Here is a 24632-nt window from a genome sequence, read left to right as displayed (position 1 = left end):
GTTGTGGAAATTATATTCATGTTGAGAGTGATAGATATAGGATTTGAGCAATAATAACTGGTGACAAAATATCTTCTACAGTCTATGAATGCAGAGAATCAGTGCAGTAAAGATTAGTAGTCATTACATGAATACTGCAGCTTATTAAATACAAGTGCAGGTAAGGCGAATCTTTAGAACAGAATAGTCTTTTGGTTTTAAACATTGTTATCCAGTACTTTTGGTTCACTTGTATACTGTGTTAAACAGTCTTTGATAGTAGGAAAACAACCAAGATCTGAATGAAGCACTACTCCTTGAATAGTTTGAAGTAAACAAATGTAATTCTAGCGCCTCGGTGCCACACACCTTTATCATATTTGTCCATTGCTCTCATAAGACACATTTTTTCACTATTTTCATAAGTTTCTTCATTGCTTAAATGTTCCATACACAGTTTATGATATTGTAGAGCATTCATTACTACAATGTGATTACCCTTGTCCACTGGTTTAATTACCAGTCCCTTGTTATTATGCAATTCCATTAGTGCCTACCATTCTCTATAAGTTAAATTATAACTTATAGATTGTTTTATTTTTCAACACTTCATCACATATATTGTTTCCTTCAAAACTAACCATTGAGTAAAAATGTGAAATGCTCTGGTTCTGAAAAGGAGGTATAAATTTACTAACTACTGGAATATTAGAGGTATTTAACAAAGAATAAGCATTCAAATTAGACGTCCCATCATCCTTATATTGCTGCTCACCATCTTCATTACATAAGAAAAAACTTTCATCAGATGACTGTTCAACAAAATCAATTTCACGATCATTTAAATTTGTTTCATTAGAGAAAAAACATCTCAAATGTAACTTATGAACAAATCTAAAAAGCTCCTGTTTGAAAACATGAACCCGTGGAATAACCATCAAGATAAACTTCAACCCCAAACATAAGACTGCGCATTGTTCTTGCATTAAGTCATACTTAGACAAATTCACTATGTTTGAAACAACATCATTTTGAGCAATACATACTTCAACATTTAAATGTCTTACTATTGTAATACTCATTTCTGTAGTCCTTACTGTAGAAACTGTTCCTGTTGTGGGCATTATTCCTGTTTCATTTTTGTCCCTGTCTCTGTTGTTGTTGCCCTCCATCACTCCGAAAATTATTCTGGTGTTCTTGTGGCTGCTGTGGACATGATAGAGGCAGATAACCCTCTTCATTATATTCTTGACTGTCACTTAAACCAGAACACATCTGTAGAAGTGAATGAAACCGAAAACTTCTTTTTTTGATCACCATATTGTTTCCAAGATTTACCCTTGCATTGATTGGATGAAGCTATGAAGGCACAACCCCCATCGTAGTCATTGACGTCTCTTACTAGTTTCTTTTTCTTGTAATTAATCAAATCAGTTTCTAATGCATTCAATTTAGTATTAATCTTGCTTAAGAAATTATTGGCATTCACCGCACCAATAGAATTGGTAATAGTATTCGATAATGTAGCCAGTTCTTGTTTAAAATTTTTGAGTTTCAGTTCATCTCTTTCTAACAAAATCTGTACCCACTCTGAAACACACTTATGGGAGGCTGCTAACCACTGCCCCCTAAACTGTTTGTCCACAGGACAGTTCTCATCAAATGGGGTTCTAGGGTTTTTAATGAAACAAAGACCCATTGGAGTAATGTCCAACTCAATGTACCTCTTCAGGCCCAAAATGTTATAATGCACCCAGGTCTCTTTTTCTAAAAGTTTCTAAAATTTGTCACACAGTTCTCTTTTATCTACTGGAATATTTGTTAAACTCTGTCCAACTGCCAAAAAAGGGTTTGCAATGTGTTTGGCTCTCTCATTCACAAATGCATCAGACAAAAGTCCTGCTTTTTTACTTACAGTTGCATTGTCCTGACTCGGACCTGCAGCAGTTTGAGAGTTAATGTATTGCTCCATTGTCCACTGTGACCCCAATAGGGATCCCAGACCACCAACTGCTCCAAATGAAGTGATAAGATTCCTCCCTTAACGCACAGGGGAATGTCCACATTTGGATCCGAAGACATACCAAACTGTAGCAAATGTATCACAACCACAGAAATATACTTAGGAAAACAACCAAGATCTGAATGAAGCACTACTCCTTGAACAGTTTGAAATAAACAAATTTAATTTAATGCCTCAGTGCCACACACCTTCATGGAATACAAATCAATTAAAAAATCCTACTTATATAAATATTCTACATCAATTAAACAATAAAATTAATTAATCTAATTGCCCCTTAAAGCAAACTTCTCCAATTCAACTCTCCATTAAGTCCCTTAGGGACCAGTGTGTAAATTTCAAAATGTAAATACTTTCCTTACATAAAAGTTTTTCTTTAAAACATTTTTATCTCCATAAAAACATTTAATTTGTTCCAAAATACTTCCTTTCAACAAAGAATAATAACTGTTGTTTGTTTCCATAAAATGAGCAGGAATAGTTCTTTTTTTCTTACCATTTTTGATGTCCCTAATATGTTCCATGAACCTTAATCGGAACATCCTTTTTGTCTCTCCCACATAGAACATATTACAGGGGCATCTTAAAATATAAACCACCCCCTAAGATTCACATGAAAACTTATCTTTAGGTGTAAAAGTAATATTATTAATATATTTAAAACAGTTAACAATCTGCGGAAAACCAGACATCTTCCACATTTATATGTACCTATTTGAACCAGACATCTGGGTACTGAACAATCTGGTATAACAAATAATCTGCTAACCAATATATCCCTTATACTTCTACCTCTGATAAATGAACTAGAAAAATGTCTTGGTAGAATATTAACCAGAAATGTATCATTTAATAAAAATTTTCAGTAATGATCTAACAGTAGAATTATTTCTATACTTTTAATGTTGTATGTGGATACAAAATAAATCTGTTGTATTTGATCTTGTGTTTGATTCATTCTAAGTTCCTCCATTGCATCTACTACTTTACCTTTTTTTGTTCTGATGCCACCATTCCTATTATATACCCTTTGAACTTTATTATCCCCTTGTTGTGGAAATTACATTCATGTTGAGAGTGATAGATGTAGGATTTGAGCAATAATAACTGGTGACAAAATATCTTCTACAGTCTATGAATGCAGAGAATCAGTGCAGTAAAGATTAGTAGTCATTACATGAATACTGCAGCTTATTAAATACAAGTGCAGGTAAGGCGGTTCTTCAAAACAAAATAGCCTTTTGGTTTTAACTTACATTGCTATCCAGTACTTTTGGTTCACTTGTATGTTGTGGTAAACAGTCTTTGATAGTAGGTTTCTCTGGATTCTTTCTGACAAACATATTTCCAGCTCCTTCTCCAGCACTGTTCTTCTCTTCTTTGTGGTCTATGATTTCTAGAACCACTGCTCTGGACACCAAGTTACCTTTAGCATGTGCAAGCGCTCTCTGTTCATTCTTATCTCACATCATTCTTACAAATAACTACTTAGACCTGCTCAAATATGATGGGGTTAGAGACAGTAGAGTGGAGAAAGAGCTCCAGATTGCCCGGTACCTGTTTTTATTCTATTTATTCTATTTAGATTGGAGAGGGAACCATTAATAAATAATGTGGTGTGTTGACCTGAATGAAGAATGTAGAATTCAGTTCTTAAAAGACACAGAATTTAAGTTGCTCCAAGATTTCACAGTGAAATTAACTGTCAACATAAACAGAAGTTCTGGATGATTGTCTAAGCAGTGGGATATCATTCTCTTTGCGTCCTCTTACCACCCTGATTATGACTTATAAAGTTAAAGTATAATAGTGGGTTTATCTAGTATATACAAGTCAAGAGTGAAAATGTGATACAATATAATGGACTACTTTCCTCAATCTCTCAGCAAGAATAGTAGAAAAGGCTTTAAAGTCATATTAACAATTAACCCAGAGTATCATCTCAGGGTGCATCTCTGCACTCACCCATGTGCTCAATGAGAGGATAGTCAGGGGTAATGGGATAATATGTAATTTATTTCTTATATGTTTCAATAAAGCTATAGGGATCTGTATCAATGACACTGGGAACAAGACAATGCCTTACATGTTTGTTTAATTACAACAATAAAGATTACATCAGGTACATGCCATGCCAAAAATAAAATAATGCATTGTATGCAGAACTGACCACATTAAATAAGTATGAGATACATTTCCAGATGAAGACATTTATTTTTATTGCATTCAGTAAACTGTCTGTGGTGAAAATAGATAAACATACTTTTATAACATAGTCTGACAATAGTCATAGCTACATATGTTGCATATAAAGGTAATACCTGATAAAAAATGTCAAGTATGACTGAGCACTACACTTTCATTTGGCTGACATATTTTTTCCTATCATATGGTTTATAAAGAAAACTAACTACTTAGATGTTAATTTGTCAAAGTTTGTATTTTTTTCCAGCAGTATAGTAGTAAGAAATATGAGGAAGCATTATTTTATAGGCACTTTAGTAAACATACAGAGGTACAGCACACAGTTGACATGAAAATGTAATGGATATTAAATATAAATACATATTTTGTGTTAGATTCATAACCAGGACAAAGACAAGACAGTGAGTGAGTATAATCAGTGAATTTCATAGCACCTGTGCAAATGACTACACTTTATTATTTTCACTGTTTCTGTCTGACACCAGTCCCTATCCATCTATATTTGACTAATGAAAGGGGTTATTCTTGTTTACTTATGATAGTGGAATGTGTTGCAATAGTCTATACCCACTTGTTTTTGGATTTCACCAAATAATCAATGAATGTGTTACAAAGGGTAATACTTTCATACAAAGGGTATAAGATGAAAACTCAGCCCATTATAGATTATTAGGCCAGGTACAGGATATCAGTATCAGTAACTAATCAATTTATATTCTGTCCCTCTCTCTTTCTCAGCCTCTCTCTCTCTTATTTTCATTTGGCCCTGAGATTCTAGTCATGTGTATCTGATAACTCATACATGTCAGAGCTACAAGTATAATAATCAAGGTCTGGAAACTTCAACATTTTTGGAAGAAAAGAATTAAAACACATTGCTGCATCTGATATAGAATATGCATCATTGTTAAAAAGAAAAATGTACCAAAGTTACATCTTACCTGTTCCATTTAGCATGTTGCAGAACTCACCACTCCAGTATGAAAGCTTGCTGAAAAAAAGATTAAAGAAACACTTACAATGTTGACTTATGGACATGAAAAGTTTCGTTCATTACCTTGTAAATTGGAAAAGTTAAAAAATAAATTATATTTTGTAAAGGGGAAGTAGCTAAAATGTAATTAGGAAATCCAAAATGAACTTTGGTACACTAAAACCAAGAAACGAAGTGAAGTACCAAACTGCCAGAGCCACAGATGTCAAAACCAAAGTTTTTTAATGTTAAATCCACAAGTAAACACAGAAATCAATCCCAAACACATTTGGTTTTGACATCCGTGGCTCTGGCAGTTTGGTACTTCACTTCGTAAAATGTAATTAGCTGTCAGTTACTTGAAGACAAAGACCTATATGAGAAGTAACTAATTACTTAAAATCTATGACCTACATGTGAGAGATGTATTGCACATGCTGATTGTTGCAAAAATGAGATATAAATCATTCTGTATACTGATTGCTGTATGTAAACCATAGCAACTTACATGTTATTGTGTAAATAGTTAATGCTTGTACTTACGGCTCTATGAATGCTCAGATAAGGGCTCAAAAGGGAGGAGAGACCAATCCGCCTACCTAGTTATTTAGACTATCTTTACAAACCTATGAATTATACATATTATTTCTAGCTAAATTGCTTTCTCAATATTATACAATATATATGCATCTCTCTCTCTCAATATATATATATATATATATATATATATATATATATATATATATATATATATATATATATATATATATATATATATATATACATATAAATATATATATAAATATAAATATATATATATATATATATATATATATATATATATATATGCATGCACGCAAACACACACAAACACACACATATGAATAAATACACACACACACACACACATATATATATATATATATATATATGTGTGTGTGTGTGTGTGTGTGTGTGTGTGTGTGTAGAGAGAGAGAGATAGATATAACATCTAGATGTGAGCATGTTTATATATCTGCAGAAAAGAATATATACACACATATATATATATATATATATATATATATATGAATATACATACACATCTGGTAAAAAAACACACCAAAAACAAAGATAAATTTCACTAACTAAGAACGAACTTCGTGACACAAAAGCATTCAAAAAGAATTAAAAGGAAAACACCAGCAACCCTTGTATTATTTAACACTTTCATCTTCTTTAATATCAAGACTTCTTCAGAATGACATGTTTCATTAATACAAGCAACCATTTTAACATTGTTTAAATACATTACTTCAAGTAGTTTATTTAAATTAACATAACAGCTCCAACCCAATAATAATGTAACAACAGTAGTCTTGCAAGGTGTTGTGTGCATCTTCATTATCATTAAAAAGGTAGATCAATTTACCAGGAGGGGTGCCATGTAAATCCTGTAGTGCACATGACACTACAGGTTATTATTAATGATAATGAAGATGCACAGAGCACTTTGCAAGACTACTGTTGTGACATTATTACTGGATAGGAACTGTTGTGTTAATTTAAATAAACTACTTGAAGTAATGTATTTAAACAATGTTAAAATGGTTGTTTGTATTAATGAAACGTCATTCTGAAGACGTCTTTATATTAAAGAAGACGAAAGTGCTAAATAATAAAAGAGTTGCTGGTGTTTTCCTTTTAATTCTTTTTGAATGCTTTTGTGTCACGAAGTTCATTCTTAGTTAATATATATAGGGATTCTGATGAAGTCTTGACATTGAGATGAAAGCGCGCTCAATCCTGGTTTGGTTTTCGTGTTTTGGTTGTAATGTTCTATTAAAGTAAAGTTCGTTTGGTTCCTGAAGGACGATGTTGCTGTTTTTTCAAACACTGCCTTGGTGTAATAGGTTGGACTACTATATTTATGTGACATTCTTTGGAGGATCAACCCTTTATGGTAAAGCGAGTGGTTATTTCTGTGTTTTAAGTGGTTTACGTGGTGGAGAGTCAGAATAGTGTGAATATATATATATATATATATATATATATATATATATATATATATATATATATATACACATATATGTCTGTGTGTGTGTGTGGATGTACTTAAACATGTTTAAACACAAAAATATGTAAACTCCTTAATATCAACAACTAAAACTAGCTAGACACTAAATAATGATGATTCCTAACCTCATGTAAAACTAATGTTTTTGCAGACTGGCAAATTCCACTCCACCCCCCTCCCCATTTGAGGACTTGCCCTGAAGCTCCTTCTAATTATATATACCAACCCTAAGGTCGCACAACAGCGAGGGAAGGGAATATACCCTTTCCTGGTATAAGTTCAGTTTTGTCAATATTTAGTGTCTAGATATTTTTAGCAGACAATATTAAGGAGTTTAAATACTCTTGCATCAATATTTAGTCTGTTGATATTGCTTAGATATTTTTAAGTACTCCCATATATATATATATATATATATATATATATATATATATATATATATATATATACATATACACACACACATATACATACAAATATGTATACGTGTGCATATGTATGTGTGTATGTGTGCTTTGTGAAACAAACACATTTGCGGAAAGACATTCTTTTACATTGCATTACTACCTTATGCTTCTCAGTCACTATGCATCACTGTCCACTGGTGCATCAGGCAAATGTATATCATTCCTTGGAATACACTCAAGTTTGATAAAACCCAAAGTAATGCAATGCTTCTTTATCTAATATTCACACTAGAAGTTCCACCCAAATACAAAAAGCATATGGGTGAATTTCAGATCATTAATTACAGAACATTTTTATGCTATTCCGCAGTGGTGCAGCAGTAGCATTGTTGCCTCACAGCAAGAGGTTCTCCCGTTCGATTCTCGGCTGGAGTGTGGGGAGTGTCTTCTGTGTGGAGTCTGCATGTCCTCCCCATGGGTCGAGTGGTGTTCTGAAAGACATGTGTGATGGGCGTGCCTTTGTTGAAGGTTGGGCGTCGAGCTGGCAACTCAGCACCGTGAAAAATCTGCTGCCAATCATTAGCGGACCGGAGTTCCGGTATGGCGACCCCTAACTGGGAAAAGCCGAAAGACAAACAAAAAAAATTTCAAAACATTTTTATGTGCTTAATTACTTACCAAGGGACAGATTGCCATTCCTATCTATGATACACTGTGTGCATAAGTTTATTAAATGTGACCTTAAGCCACAAAGGAAAATAGGATATTTCAGAAATTTAATTGCAGAAATGTTACTTTTGTTTAACTATTGCACTTTAATATCAGGGTCTGATGTGTTTTAGACACATACTGGGACTTTCAACTCATTGGTAACGTTATACAGATTTTTGAAATGACAGAGGGGCTCAGAGGCCCAGGAGAGAGACCTACAACCTTGGAACAGACTGCAGGAGAGATGGCTATAGCATGAGTCTATCCAGCTAGGTGTGGTACAAATTCTGTTTTGAAATGACTATATGGGCTGGTGAAGTATTTTGCAAGCATTGTTTAGGTCATATACTGAAAAGATGAAAAATCAAGGCCTACATGTCTAGAGAGATAGCATACTTAATTGTAGTTTGGTGAAATGAAATCTTTGCACATTCCACTCTGGCTGAATTTACTATCATTAGTCATTCAGTTCTCACTTACTATTTTATTGGTATTTGTTTTACAGGTTTCAGCACTGATCTCTGTCAACCTTTTTTGGACTCAGACCAGGAACAGTATCTGGTTAAGTCACTTAAGTCACACAGTTAGGCAATGGAGGCTGAGAGAATCAAACCTTGCACCACTGTGCCACAGGAACCAGCTCATTAACAGCTCATTAATCCTCCAATCTAACTGCTAGACTAAAAAAACTATTGGAATTATGTAGGAAATGACTACCAAAAAGAGTATAATATGTTGAGCCTGTTGAGTTTATAAATATGATATAGAGGTATTGTATAACTTGTTTTATAACATGTTTGAAGAAATATGTGAGCTTTCTGTTAAATGTTTGTTAATATGTGGAGCATGAGAATATTCTTGCAGTGTTTTCCTCAAGCATTTAGCTGGTCATATGGAATTTACAGTAGTGTAAATGAGAGTAAAGTAGAAGGCTAAATTCATAGATGCAGTTATTGAGTGAAAAGTATAGTGAGACTTGCTGAAAGAAAGACGTGGAAAAATGCACTGATAGAGAGGGTCTATATCAGAAGTGCGAACTTTCAAAAGGTCAAGTCTCATATGTTCGACACCATATGAATGAACTTTTGAAAGCTGACGAGTTTCAACAGATTTCGCCATAGGGAATATTTCCCTTTACTTCACTGTAGTGTGATCTCGGAGTTGGCGTATTTAAGTAGTGGGGGTGTGGGGATGCAGGGGGGGGCTTTTCCCACTGCTCAGAGTGTTCAGGTAGGTGTTTTTTTTGTTTTTGTTTATTTTTATTATACGTTCGATGTTTTAAAACTTCGCTCATATGGTGTTAATCATTTGAGTGTTGACGTTTTAAAACTTTGAGCATATAATATAGACCTGATAGAGTGTGTATTAAGAGCTAATATGTGAAACGTCAGGGGCAGACTGCACTTGATGCAAGTATCTGATTTCTCGAGCTAAGAGTGAGGCCTATAAGAGATGGCCACAACCTTGGAGTGAACAGTATGTGCAATGATTTTGGAACTGACAGAGGGGCCAAGGAGACAAACTTACAGCCTTGGAGCAGACTGGAGGAGAGATGCTTACAGCATGAGTTTATCCAACTAGTTGTGGTACAGATTCTGTTTTGAAAAGACTTTCTGGGCTGGTGAAATATTGTACAGATATTGTTTAGATTCTTTAAGACATAGTTACTTCAAATCTCAGTTTGTCCCTATTAAAATCCAACCTCTGTCATTTCCTGAATACTTATTTAGGTTCATAGGTTCATAGGTTCATACTAGGCTGTCTGCCCTGGGGCATTTATAAGCCTAGCCCGATTGTGTTGGCTTACGCCACCCCTTGATTTGAGTATACTGTGCCCTTTTTAAAGTTTAGTTTACTGTGCCTCTGTCTAATAGTGACACGGAAGTAATCCCCGGGACAAACCTACGATCCCCCATCCACTCATCAAGATTCTTCTTGAAGAGAGTCAGTGAGGTGCTCTGCCTAACATGAATTGGAATTCTATTCCAGAGCGAAGGGAGCATCTGGGTTATGAATCTGTCCCTCCAGCATGTTCTATTTATTTCTGTGCTGAGGTTCAAGTCCCTCGAGCGAGTGGCTCTAAGGGATTTAGATTTACTGAGGTGGAGTATGTCCATTAATTTTGGGTTGGACATAGCTTTATATGTCAGGCATAGATCGCCTCGAAGTAGGCGGTATGCAACTGAGTAGAGCTGGAGTTTTTTTAACCGAGCAGCATATGGCATCTGTTTGAGTCCCTTGATCCTCCTGGTGAGGTACTTTTGGGGTCTTTCTAATTGCTGCAGGTGTCGGGTAAGGTACATCCTAAAGGGGGCATTGTATTCTATGATGGGCCTGATGAGGGATGAATAAAGGGCACGATTACCTCTCTTGATCTAGATGTGAATCCTTTCATGATGAGGTGGGCTATGTAGAAGGTCTTTCTAACCACTTTGGCAATGTGGTTGTCAAAGGAGAGATTGCTATCAACTTGGGTCCCCAGATCCCTAATTACTTTCTCTGTACTTAATGGGTTACCACCTATGTGGTAATTTGTGGGCACATTGTTTTTGCCAAAGGGTATGACTATACACTTTTTGGCATTTAGCTTTAGACCATGGCTCTGGCACCAGTTATCCATCTCTGCGAGACCTTTTTGAAGGATGTTTGTGTCAGCTGGAGAGTTGATTATGGCACCCAGTTTGCAGTCATCTGCAAACTTGGTGAGCCATAGTCCTCCCACGTTGGCCTGTACCTCAGAAAAGTAAATACCGAACAAGAGAGGTCCCAGGACAGAACCTTGTGGGACACCACTTGTGACCGGTTTCGAGTCTGACATGGCTTCAGCAACTCTGACTCTGTGGGTTCTGTCTTTCAGCCAGTTTGCGACCCATCTTGTGACATAGGGGTTTATATTTAGGCTGGATAGCTTATCTATGATGCCCGATTGGGGTATTGTGTCAAATGCCTTTGCGAGGTCCAGATAGGCTGTGTGGACTGCCTTCCCTTCATCTATGGCCTTGGTGAGTGTTTCAAAGAAGTCGACCAGGTTCAAAAGGCAGGATCTGCCCTTGATGAAGCCAAATTGGGTAGGATCTAGTGTCTGTAGATCCCCAATGTCTTTGTTTATGAGTTCCATGATGATCCTCTCCATAGCCTTGCATACTAGGCTAGTCAGGCTTATGGGGCGATAGTTTCCAGGGTCCGCAGAGGTGCCACCTTTGTGGAGTGGGACCACTGTTGCTGTACGCCATTCTTTGGGCACATGTCCTGTAGTGAGGCTGAGATTGTACAGCAGTTTTACTTGAGGGATTAGTTCTTCTTGGAGTTCATGTAGGACACAACCCAGGATGCCATCTGGTCCCATGGAAGCAGTGTTTTTTGCTTTGGAGAGGGCGGCCTTCACCTGAGCATCAGAGATGTTTGGGAGGCTGCACTCTGCCGGGATAGATACTTGCTCTTTTGGGGGGAGGGGGTGGAGAAGTTTGCACTGAACCTGTCTGCCAGGATATTGGCGATGTCTGTGGGTTCAGTGTATTTTTTGTCATTTAGAATCAACTCAGAACAAGTCTGGGAGTTGCATCCCAGGTTCCTAACATAACTGATAAAAGCCTTATGATTGTCTTTAGTATCCTGTGCAATTTTTCTCTCGAAGCTGGCCTTGGAGGATTTTATGAGGGATCGCAATTTTTTGCTAGTACTGATCAGAGATGCCTTCCCTTTTAGGGATTTTGCTCTATCATGTAGTAGCTTCCTCCTTCTGTTGTACAGTTTATTTATGGCTGGGGTCCACCAGACTGGACGCCTGCCTTTGGATGATTGGGTCTTGATTTTGTTTGGGATAGCATGATCCATGCATTCCTGGAGATGTCCGTAGAATGCGTTTATATAGGATTCTGCAGTTTGGGCCATAGTTTCCACTGGCCCCCATCATTTGCATGATGAACCCCTGGTTTGTGCACAGAGGTGCACTGCTCCATGAGTTTGGACTTCGATTGTAGTTGTTACCCACATAGCACCTAAACAAATCTAGTGTAAACCCCTGCGGTATAAATCCCCTTGTACCCAGCCCAATAAACATCTGAAGAATTTGTATGTTCCTACTGTCTCTGCAGCAAATTTGGTGGAAATGGGCATCCTGAGACAATGTGTTAATTGTGCCATGTTTACTGACAACTGCTTAATTCTTAGGCAATCTGATACAGTGTGTGAAAGAAGTAGTTATTCAATGTCATTGGAGGCAAAGTCCTCATATACAGACACTTGAAATACCAAACATGATGTCAGTAACAGACAGTATCACACTTTACCTACCGTACACATTACAGACCATATACACAGACCCACATTTGCTGATGCTCTTAAAACTAATCTACCTAAAGCTCAACGGCCTAACAGATGTGACTATAGCAACAAGTGCCATCATCAGCCTCATAGACACTCAAATCAAGCAGCACTCACCATGAAACATGCACCGATGTCTCATGGTGTCATAACATGAAAGCCTTTAAAGCAAAATCACAATTCATTCTGAGTTCTAAACAAAAAAATAATAAACTGCTACTTTTTCCCCAAATCCATCTCTCATGGAAAAAAAAAACAAAATTTAAAGTAAGTCCTCTCTTTTGCCATATAATTTCCTTCATCTCCAATTTATTTTTCCAGTTGCTCTGCCTTTGGTCTTTATCTACAATCTCACAGATTCCAAAGAGAAAACCAGAACAGTGGGGACTAGCTTTTAAGTGTCGACTAAGGGCATTGTCGTCATCCCCTTTTCTTATTGCGTGCAAATGTTCGTAGATGCGTCTACGAAAAACCCTCTCTGTCTTCCCTATATAAAAAAATTTACAAACCTGACACGAGGCTAAATAAATCACTCCCCTGGATTTGCAAGTACCTGGTTTTAAATAAATTATATATCCTGTATTTCCTAACTCCACTGTTGGAGCTGTTGAAATAAATTTACAGTATTCACAACTACCACATTTCTTCGTTCCTTTGTTCATAGTTTTAAAAATCACTGGATGTTCCAACAGAAATTTCATATTAAAATCTGTTTTAACATGTTGGAACATCCAGTGATTTTTAAAACTATGAACAAAGGAACGGGGAAATGTGGTAGTTGTGAATACTGCAAATTGGCATCAAAGCATCTGTCCCCCTCCAAAATAAATACAATGCCAAACTCAAAAATAAATCCCTGTGGTAGGTTCCAATTATAAACAGGCTCTATGATAAAAGAAAAAAAAAGCTAATTGCACATAAAAATAAATGTAACCCTCCAAATGCCAAAAACGCCTTGTGTATGGCGTCCAGGCCAGAGAGATGATTATGTGACTGTATTTTGCACTCATTAGTCTGATCATTGAGTAGAATACCCCTTTAGTGTGTACCTGAACAAACACTTAACACAATAAAAGTGACCACAATGCCCTCAGTAAGAAAATCAAGGGTCTAAATCACAAACGCTATGCCCATTATCTCAAAGCCCCGCTCCTCTTTTTGGTATCTTACATGCTATTGAGGAGCAATCTCTGCCTTGTATACAGAGCCTCTGCTACATATCCTCAAGTCCAGTAGGGGCAGAAAAGCCCACTCAAGAGACCTCAATCTCTTCTGCAACTTAAGTAAAACATGTTGGAGGGATAGATCTGTCTCACAGAGAATACCACTTCTCTGGAATCATCTACTTCTCCATATAGAGCAAAGTACACCTCCTACTCTATTCATAAGTAATCTGGATGAGTGGATGGGAAACCACAAGTTCACCCCTGGATTGGCAGCTTTGTCCTTCACAGACAGGGGTAACATGTAAATGTCTTCCTATATCCAGTTTATCTGTACTTATAACTCAAAGGCTAAGTTAACTGTATTTAAAATAAATATGGCTCGAAACTTGTTGAAAATGCACTGTTAGGCTTCTGAAGATCCTTGTGGATCATGTGCCTAGTAAGTGCATATGATTGATACATTGATGAGGAAGTTTTGTGCAACTGCATTCAAGTTTCATGTGTAGAATGTTTTTCTTTGAGGAAAGTATAACTGTGTACTTCCGCTACATAACTGAAACTATGAAAGTATTTTTTACAGAGATTTGTGGGCTCTGACTATCAGCATAGGCAATTACAATAGCGCTGACCAGTTGGGTTGTCAAATGAAAATGTCAGCTTGAAGATTAAGCTACATTTGGATACAATGAGATTGAATGCATGAACTGTGATAAACTTTCAGAAGTATTAGCTGGAACTGGTATAACCCTTTGGGTGCATGCAATGATATTTCCTAACTGGACCTTTAATTTTGATAAAGCAAGAGATTCACAAATGCATGGTTTAAAGCACATGTTAAATATTTTAGCTTGAACCTGACAACAACACTAAAGACAAAAAAATGTTGGAGATTTCAACAATAAATAGGTTAAAAAAACTTTGTCTAGTAATAAAAGATAATCAGTATTACAGCATGATTATAAAAGATTAGATAAGTTAATAACTGTAGTGGAGGCCATTTACTAGCTAATGATGTGTTTAGAATTTAAGTGTCTCTTTCAAAGACTGAAACTGTAGTAAGAAATTAACCCTATATAGTTTTTTTGTATACAATTGTTAACTGGGTAAGCTCATAGTACACAAGTGTTACTTTTCATAGGTGACCCAGGAACAGTGTTTAGTTATGTGACTTGCATAGAGTCACGCAGTAGACAAATGTAGGTGGAAGAAATCAAGCATTGCACCTTGGGTACAGGAAAGAGTATATTAATAGCTTATAACCTTAGTCCTCTGCGCAAACTGCTAGACAAGTTACAGTGAAACATACTATGACAAATAATGCATTTGTTTCTTAACAATGTTAAGGGAGTAGACATATTGTTACGTTGTATAAAAGGAACACTAATATGAAAACTATAATGTGTGCCTTAAATAACCTTCGTCCAACGTCTAAAATAACTGAGACATCCTATTGTCACCATGTTAAAACCAAGCTAGTAACATTTATGACATTTTAAAAGAGAGAGTGTTTTAAGTGCTACAGCATTCTGGAAGCACAATTGTCAATAGTTCTTTGTTGTATAAGTATGAGATTGTTAACATGCAAGAAGTGGAGTACATGTGTAGAAACAGAGAGAGAGAGAGAGAGTGTTGGTAATTTTTTTATATCCTGGGTCTATAACCCCTGGTTTGTCTCATGTGTGGTATGGCTTCTGTACACTCCTTACCCAACCTCCATTTCTACCCACCTCCATATCATCAAATACATACTTAATCAGCCACACCTCTTTTACACCCCCAGCAATTTATACTTTAAAACAAATTCAATAAAATTGCTTACTCTGCACAACCACACCTATAAAATATCACCACTGAGATTAATCTCAGTCCTCTTTCTTCTGTTTACTCTGATTAGTCTGGTAACCTACATCACTGATACTTTTCAATGCTCTTCAACATTTAAAACATTGCTCAAGCCAACTTATATTACAATAGATGCATGTTCAGTATATAAACACTATATCAAATTCTTAACTTATATAACAAGAAAACAATGTATACTAAAATCTATTCTATTCTATTCACATCACCAAACTAACAACAAACACGTTTAACAGCCTCCTATGCAAGTTATATTACTAAGAACAGGAAACAAAACTTGCACAGGCTATACTCACCTCAAACCCCCTAACAGACAGTAACAATCTTTACCCATTCTCACAAATAACAATCAACATAAATCTCTCAAAACAGCCTCCCTCAGTCCTTGTAATATCAACAGTAAATGACTGTGCTTGAACTTGCCTTGGATCTACTCTATCACCTCAAGTTATTGCCCTTACAGAAATATGATCTGAAGACGATTTCTGTCCATCAGCTTGTATTTGTGACAACTGTACCATACTGCTAAACATAAGGCCTGGTTACACAATCAGGAGAGGCACAATGTTTCACATTAAATATAACCCCTACTTCATACCAATAAAAAATGCCACTGTAATATCACAAAAAGATAGAAGTGCCAGTTAGTGACTCTATCATATTTCCAGCTCAATCTTCTGATAAGAGCTTTATACAAATCATGCCCCCCCCCATTAGCATTGCTCAACAAAACATTCATACTATGTCTTCATCAAAAATAAATAAAAAATGTATTATTCCTGGAGACATTAATCTTAATGTCAGGAGACTAGAATGTTTCATATGTTGAGCTTTAATAAACAAGTAAAATAGTCCACAAGACCAAACATGAAAGCTGGAAGTCATTCTACTTTTGATCTTACGATAACAAACATAAAACAATGATGTTCTGATATTGTTATTCTCACCAATTCTCTTAATGATCACTGTCCTATCATTTCTGAATGGTGATTCAAAACCAATAAAAAAATCTACCTGTTATCTTTTCTGGTATGTCCTTCCAATAAACATTATCTTGGCAATATTGACTGCAATACTGTCAAATTAACCCCGCTCCTGAAGTCTTATACTTCATCTCTACCCTCTGAAATATCCAGGAAACTTTATTTCTCATAACACATAGATGACTTAGAGGACAAAATGTCCCTGGTTGACAGATAACATATATAATGTCAAAGAGAAAATAAAATAAAGACACAAGGCCAGGAAGGACTGGAAAAATGACTCACCAATTAAACTATCCATCAATAATACCTGACATTAAGAATGTTTTCCAAATTTGAAACTAATTGTGCAAAAGCATTATACTTAAGAATAAGGCAAATACATCGTATTCAAATCCTAAATTGTTCTAGCGAGAAAGAAAACAGCTCCCTGGAAGCACCAGTGACTTGACAGCATTTGCATATCATAAAGTCCAGTCCAGCAGCATGCACCTTTAACAATGACTTTATGAACTACTTAGTTACAGAATATCATACATTACCGTGGCATTCACTCCACTGATATAAATACTGCACATGTCTATCGTTTGACAGCATATGCAGCTACTTTTTACTTCACAGCAATTACTGACAACCAGACCAAAGCTCCACTTTATAAATTTAACCAATCAGAAGGGGCAGTTTAGAATGCTATATCTTATATTTCTTAGACTATCATCTGTAAAAGTAAGAAAATTCTTAAACATATATTTAATTTTCCCTGAGCATAGGCATTGTTCTACATGCATTCAAACACTCAGCCATAATTTCTTTACTAAATGTCCAATCCCCTTCTCAACTCAAGGACTACAGGTCAATCACAAACTCCATTCCTAAGTCAGGATATGAATAAAGTTCATGAAATTAGTATTTTTTCAATCTTTGAATTTATACAAAAGTGCTCTTTGTAGCACCTGCAGTGTGTCTGGAACTGACTTCTCTTGCAGTACATATGGGTTTACATGTATCAGTAGCATATCTAAATATGACTGTAGTGATTGCCCCAACTACTGTTGGAACTTTCTGGGTATCTTTCTACCACATTGTTCTCATCTCTGCCTGCAAATCGTGGTATTGTATGACTGTGTCTCTCTGTACATGAGACACTATAATCGCTAGGTATAGCAATTTCAATGATCAATGCTACTTTTGTCTTTTTTTCATGGACTACTATATCTCTTTTTCTCTCATCTACTTTTTTGAATTGTTGGTAATTGGTGATCCTATGTGATGTACACTTGATCATTCTCTACAGTGCTTTATGGTTCATGTTTCCAATGCTTTTCAGCTACTTCTATATTGTAGTGTTTGCACAATCTTGACACATTATTCTGCCTTTCAGTGTGCAGGCCCTCTGCCATGAGAATATCACACCCAGCAACAAGGTATGGAACTAGTTCACTTCTTTTTTACAAAACGCACATTTGTCTGTTTCTTCCATATGTTCAATGGACTTTGTAAACCAACATGTACATAGTCCGCTATCCTGTGCTACCATTATTAACCTTTCATCCTTTGGATTTAACTCACTGCTGCTTAACCATTCCTGTATCACATCCTGATCCACATGAAGTTGTTCCAGGAGATGTCTATACTTGCCACTATATTTATGCCTTTTTCACATCTCTTTCCTTCTCATCTGATCCTTCTCCTTATATTCATTTTTTTTTTTGTTATACAGCACATTCAATTGCTGTCTGATTTTTGTCTACTTCTGGGTTTGATTTCCACCTCATGTTGCAAAACTTTCATTATGTTTGGATACGGCAAGGTCAGCAGATATATATACAGTCCCATGATTGCAGATCTATACATATAATCAATTTTCAGGAGGCCCATACCCCCTTCAGAGTGTAGAATACATAATATTGGTGTACAATTATTTTTATGTATCATTTGATAAGCATAAAGCATTTTTCTTGTTTTTCTGTCCAACTTATCTAATACCTTTTGTGGCCAGTCAATTGTACCAAAAATGTAAGTTAATAAAGGAAGAGCAAATTGGTTTATAGCTTGTACTTTATTCCTAGCTGTCAAGGTTGTTTTCAATATTAGTTTTAGTCATCCAAAGTATCCCTTACTAAGTATTATTTACATTTGTTCATGTTGTATTGTTGATCCTTCATTATTTTCTAAATAATTATTCATTCCTTCCTGCTCAAGTTCCTTTATATCACATTTCTATCTCAGACTGACATTTTCTTGGTACTGCAACTTTCTTGCTTTAAATGTTGCTTTGTACTTTTTCAAGCCCAAATCTCATTCTTATATAATCTGAGACAGTTTTAACCACTTGCAGATGTGCTATCAACTCTTCATCTAATGAACTATACAGTTGTATATCATCCACAAAAAGTAGATGAGAAATCTTTAAGCAAGGTTGTTTTATGGGGGCCAAATTGGAACCAAGACCTAATCTGCTAAGTAAACAGCTTAATGGGTTAGAGGCAAGACAAAGAATCACCCTGGAATATCCCTCTTTGAATTTTTATTCCTGGGATAATACATTGCCCTTTGTCATGACTTAATTGCAATGTATTGAAATTGATCAATGTAGGATATGTTTATACATCTGTAAGCACTCCTTTATCCATGGATGTGGGATACTCTCAAATGTGTCTACTTTTTGATACATGGCATGGTATTCGAAACTCATTTACTACCCTGCCAGCCCTGCTTTCAGACACAGATACCACCTGCAGTAACATTAATAATAGCCTTTCTCCAACAAGTGCATCAACAAATTACAAAAAAACTTAATTTCATAGATAATACCATATTTTGGTTCAAAAACTACCCACAAGCTAGAACTTTATAAATCTGCTCCGATAACCTGTTTTTTTAAAAAATACATACTCATTATTGGAGGATCTGTTTTGGGTTCACCTCTATTCTCATTGGTTATTAATGATATCATGCATGATCAATCTGACCACAGTATAATTATATATAGAGATGGCATCCTCTTTTGAAAACCAGTAAAATAAATCAATCCTTGTGACATAACATACAATATATATTCACCAACCTATGCAATTTAGCCACATGCACACAAGATTCTGATTAACTGATATAAAACAAACGTAATGATATTCTCAACCACTAAGAAACTTAATGTTCTACCTCCACTAAAAATAGCAGTCACCAAAGAAACATCATTCCTACTGTCACACTGCAAAAATGTTCAGGTGTAACACTTGACCCTCTGCAAACCTTCAATATTCACACTGACAATTACTAAGCTCTTGATACAGCTACACTTATGTTACTGTTTATCTCAGTTTCTGCCTCTAGCAGCATGCTTAGCCATAACTAGAAACGCCCTATCAGCTAGCTGAATCATATCTCTTAAAGGTCTACATTTTTGCAGAATGTCTACATTTTTGCCTAATATTTTTGGTCTGTTCTTCATAAAATGTTGTGGTTTTCTGGCAAATGACTGAGGACTGAAGTCACTAAATAGTCACATACATTTGAGTTTCAGACTTCATATGATTCAAAAATGCATGCTAATATAAATACTTTTATTCTAGCAACTTTCTAAGTTTATCAGAGAAATATTTCCAGTCTGTCCATATTTTTGGACCTTTGTCTCCCAATTATCTTAAGCCTTGTCCAAATTTCTGATACAAAGAGGTTGAGAGTTATGGCTAGAATATACAGTTCCTTTGATAACCTTTCATCCCTCATATAACACCTAAAGAATTTAAATAGACCAAAATAAGAGACCAAGACAACTCTCTTAGAAAACAGCCAGGAAGATACACTCACGCTGATGCAGTCAAGATTTATATTAGCCACTGGAGAAAAAACTTTTTTGTATAACACATGAAGGGTGGAATGAACTACTTCCTCATACTAAAAAATACAAAATGGTCAAGACATTCAAACAAGTCTTAAGCAACATCTACAGAATGAGGCTAAATGCATCTGCATTCTTGACTTCTTCTTCTTTCATCTTTTTCTGGTTAGGGGTCACCACAGCAGATCACCTGTCTGCTCATGATTGGCAGTGGAGTTTTACAGTGTCACGTTGTGAGCCTGGTGCCCAACCTTCCACAGAAGACACACACATTCACGCATTCACGTCTAGTGCCAATTTAGAGTGTCCAATCCACCTACAGCATGTCTTTGGAATGTGGGAGGAAACTGGAGCACCCGGAGGAAACCCACGTGACCACAGGGCGAGGAGATGCAGACTCCACACAGAAGGCACCCAAGCTGAGGATCAAACCGGAGAACCTCTTGCGATGAAGCAGCAATGCTAACTGCTGCACCACTGCGGCCAACCCATCTGCATTCATGACACTGGTTAATTACAGTAAATACTACAATGTAGTCTTACACTCTATTCTCTAAAAAAATATTTGGTAATCCAATTAAATGAAACAAATGTCCTATATGTACATATTGTAAATATTATATATACTACAGCTGAACATTTTTGAGATACTATTCAAATAATTTTGCATTTACTACATGCTTTTGCACTAATTTTATGCAATGTTGTACTGATAACAAGATGCCTATTCTGCTTCTATAACAATCTTTACTTTTTAACCCAGGTTGTGACTGAAAACAGTCAGTAGGCCAGCTCAATTACCCAGGAAACTAATTGCAAATTAAAATACAACAAATACATTTTAGAACACTATAAAAATATGAGAGAATAGTCCATAGACATGCAGTGTGATATACCTACTTGCTATAAAATGGAAATAATAGGGGCACAAAGCAATGGCAGTCATATAGAGATCTAAATCTAAAATCTGGATAGGGGAGATGATATAAAAACAACAAAATGAGCTAAGCCTTAAAAATAATTTACACACCAAAATATTATAGCCTATAAGTGCAAAACCTGCAGAAATGAGAGATTCAGATACTAAAATACTACAGGAAGAGCAGCATACAAGAGCAAAGACAGTGGGAGGAAGATATTCATCCAGTGCAGCATGAAAGTATTACAGAACACGGAATACAAATGGCACACAATGAAACAAAAAAGACCACAGTGAAAAACTTCTCAAAAGCCGATTTCACACTTCTAAAAACTAGTGTGGTCTCCTTTAAGGCCCCTGAGCCAGTGGTAAACATTACTCAAACCGCTGAATCACTTACAAATGCCTTCTACCAGCACCTACAGGACTGCATGGATCAGGCAATCCCAAACAAAACTAAGACTCTCTGTACCAAAGGCAAGCGTCCAGTCTGGTGGACCCCAGCCATAAACAAGCTCTACAACAAAAGGAGGAAGCTACTACAAGATAGAGCAAAATCCTTGAAAGGTAAGACACCTTTGATCATTATAAGTAAAAACTAAGAGCTCTCATAAAATCATCCAAGGCAAATTTTGAGAGAAAAATCGCCAAGGACTCTAAAGAGAATCATAAGGCCTTCTTTAGCTATGTTAGAAACCTAGGAGGAAACTCCCAGATATGCTCAGAATTAGTTCAAAATGATGTGAAAATTACTGAACCTACACACATTGCCAACATACTGGCTGACAGGTTCAGTGCAAACTTCTCCCCTCCCCAAAAGGAGAGATATCTATTCCAGAGGATTGTAGCCCCCCAAACATCTCCAACGCCCAGGTGAGAACTGCCCTCACTAAGGCAAAATCACAGCATCCATGGGACCGGATGGTGTCCCCGGCTGTGTGCTTCATGAACTCAATGAGGAATTAAACCCACAGTTAGGACAGCTGTTTAATCTTAGCCTCACCTCAGGATACGTACCCAAGGAGTGGCGACGGCGACTGTGGTCCCACTTCATAAGGGCGGTGCCTCCACAGACCCTGGAAATTACCGCCCCATTAGCTTGACAAGCCTTATCTGCAAAGCCATGGAGAGGATCATAATGGAACTCATAAATAAAGACATAGGGAACTTGCAGACTTTGGATCCAACTCAGTTTGGCTTTGTCAAAGGCAGATCCTGCCTCTTAAACTTGGTTGACTTTTTCGAGACAGTCACCAAGGCCATTGATGAGGGAAAGGCAGTCCATACAGCCTACCTCGACCTGGCAAAGGCCTTCGACACAATACCCCACTCAGGTATCATCGAAAAACTCATCAGCTTGAATGTAAACCCATACATCACAAGATGGGTTGCAAACTGGCTAAGTGACAGAACCCACAGGGTCAGAGTTGCTGGAGCCATGTCAGACTCAAAGCCTGTCACAAGTGGTGTCCCACAGGGCTCAGTCCTGGGTCCACTCTTGTTCGGCATCTACTTTTCTGAAGTACAAGCAAACACAGGAGGGTTATGGCTGACAAAGTTTGCAGATGACTGCAAACTGGGCGCCATAGTCGAAAACACATCTGACACAGATATCCTCCAGAAGGGCCTCACAGAAATGGATAACTGGTGCCAGAGCCATGGCCTGAAGTTAAACGCCAAAAAATGCATAGTCATACCCTTTGGGAAAAACAAGGCTACCCCTAGCTACCATATAGGTGGCAATCCACTGAGCACAGAAAAAGTCATCAGAGATCTGGGGACCCAGGTTGACAGTAGCCTTTCGTTTGACACTCATGTTGCTAAAGTAGTTAGGAAAACCTTCTATATCACCCACCTGATCATGAAGGGATTCACATCTAGATCAAGGGAGGTCATCGTCCCCCTGTACTCATCACTTATTAGACCTATGATTGAGTACAATGCTCCGTTTGGAATGTATCTGACCAGACACCTGCTGCAGCTTGAAAGGCCCCAAAAGTTCCTCACCAAAAGGATAAAGGGTCTCAAAAATATGTCTTATGCTGCCCGACTGAAAGAACTCCAGCTCTATTCAGTCTCATACCGCTTGCTCAGAGGTGACCTGTGCCTGACATATAAGGCCATGTCAAACCCAGATTTGATGAATATGCTTCACCTCAAAAAATCTAGATCCCTCAGAACCACAAGGGCGGAGACTTAAACCTTGACACGGTTATAAATAGAACGTGCTGGAGGGACAGATTCATCACCCAGAGACTCCCTATGCTGTGGAACAAAATCCCGGTACATGTGAGGCAGAGCACCTCTCTGGTCTTGTTCAAGAGGAATCTTGACCAATGGATGGGAGATTGCAGATATACCCCAGGGATTACTTCAGCGTCACTGCTTGACAGAGGCACAGCAAAATGATAGGCATAGTTTTTATTCAAACTAAAGGGGTGGCGAAAGCCACATAACTATGGGCTAGGCTTATAAATGCCCTTGGGCAGATAGCCTAGTATGAACCTATGAACCTATGAACCTATGAACCTATGAATACGTGTTATTGTACCCAGATAGTGCAATAATGCAGATAATGGAGGAATCACTGTAGCTTGAAAGTATAGCAGGGATGTGTTCACAAGCAATACCACAGTGATGTGGTACTATCTGCAAACAGGGAGGAATGAGATCTTATCTTCAACACAAGCAATACCACAGTGATGTGGTACTATCTGCAAACAGGGAGGAACAAGAGCTTATCTTCAACACAAGCAATACTACAGTGATATGCTACTATCTGCAAACAGGGAGGAAAGAGAGCTTATCTTCAACACAAGCAATACCACAGTGATGTGGTATATTTGCAACAGGGAGGAAAGAGAGCTTATCTTCTTTGCCAGTTGGCACTTCTGGTATGAGATCTTGCTGTCAAGTATCAAGTTATTGCTCAGGAAGTTTATAACCCTTCTGGTGAGAACATTGTGACAGGCACTCTAAGCATGTCCTTAACTCAGTCCAATGAATGGATGCTTCACAGAGATATTTTTCTGGACATTATGCTCCAGTGGGGTACTCCTCAAGTGGATTTTTTTGCCTCCCATCTGAACAGACAACTTCCTCTATATTCTGCCAGAGTCCCAGGTCATCTGGTGTGAAAGGTGGATGCCCTTTCATTTTCTTGGAAAGGGATGTTTCTTTATGCAC

The 24632-nt window shown here is 37.0% G+C and overlaps 1 protein-coding gene across 1 annotated transcript in view; it reads right to left on the bottom strand.

Annotated features, from left to right (window-relative positions):
• CD36 (CD36 molecule) overlaps window positions 1-24632 on the bottom strand; it is a 524084-nt gene that overhangs the window by 197908 nt on the left and 301544 nt on the right. Inside the window, exon 7 of the mRNA XM_044087262.1 lies at window positions 5149-5198. Within this exon, the coding sequence (XP_043943197.1) occupies window positions 5149-5198 (50 nt within the window). The remainder of the gene's footprint in view (window positions 1-5148; window positions 5199-24632) is intronic.

Source organism: Protopterus annectens, chromosome 11.part0 (genome assembly GCF_019279795.1).
Source record: "Protopterus annectens isolate FY-2018-M chromosome 11.part0, PAN1.0, whole genome shotgun sequence".
NCBI classification, from domain to species: Eukaryota; Metazoa; Chordata; order Ceratodontiformes; family Protopteridae; genus Protopterus; species Protopterus annectens.
Note: the sequence above shows the minus strand (reverse complement) of the source record. Positions and strands in the feature narration are given on the sequence as shown.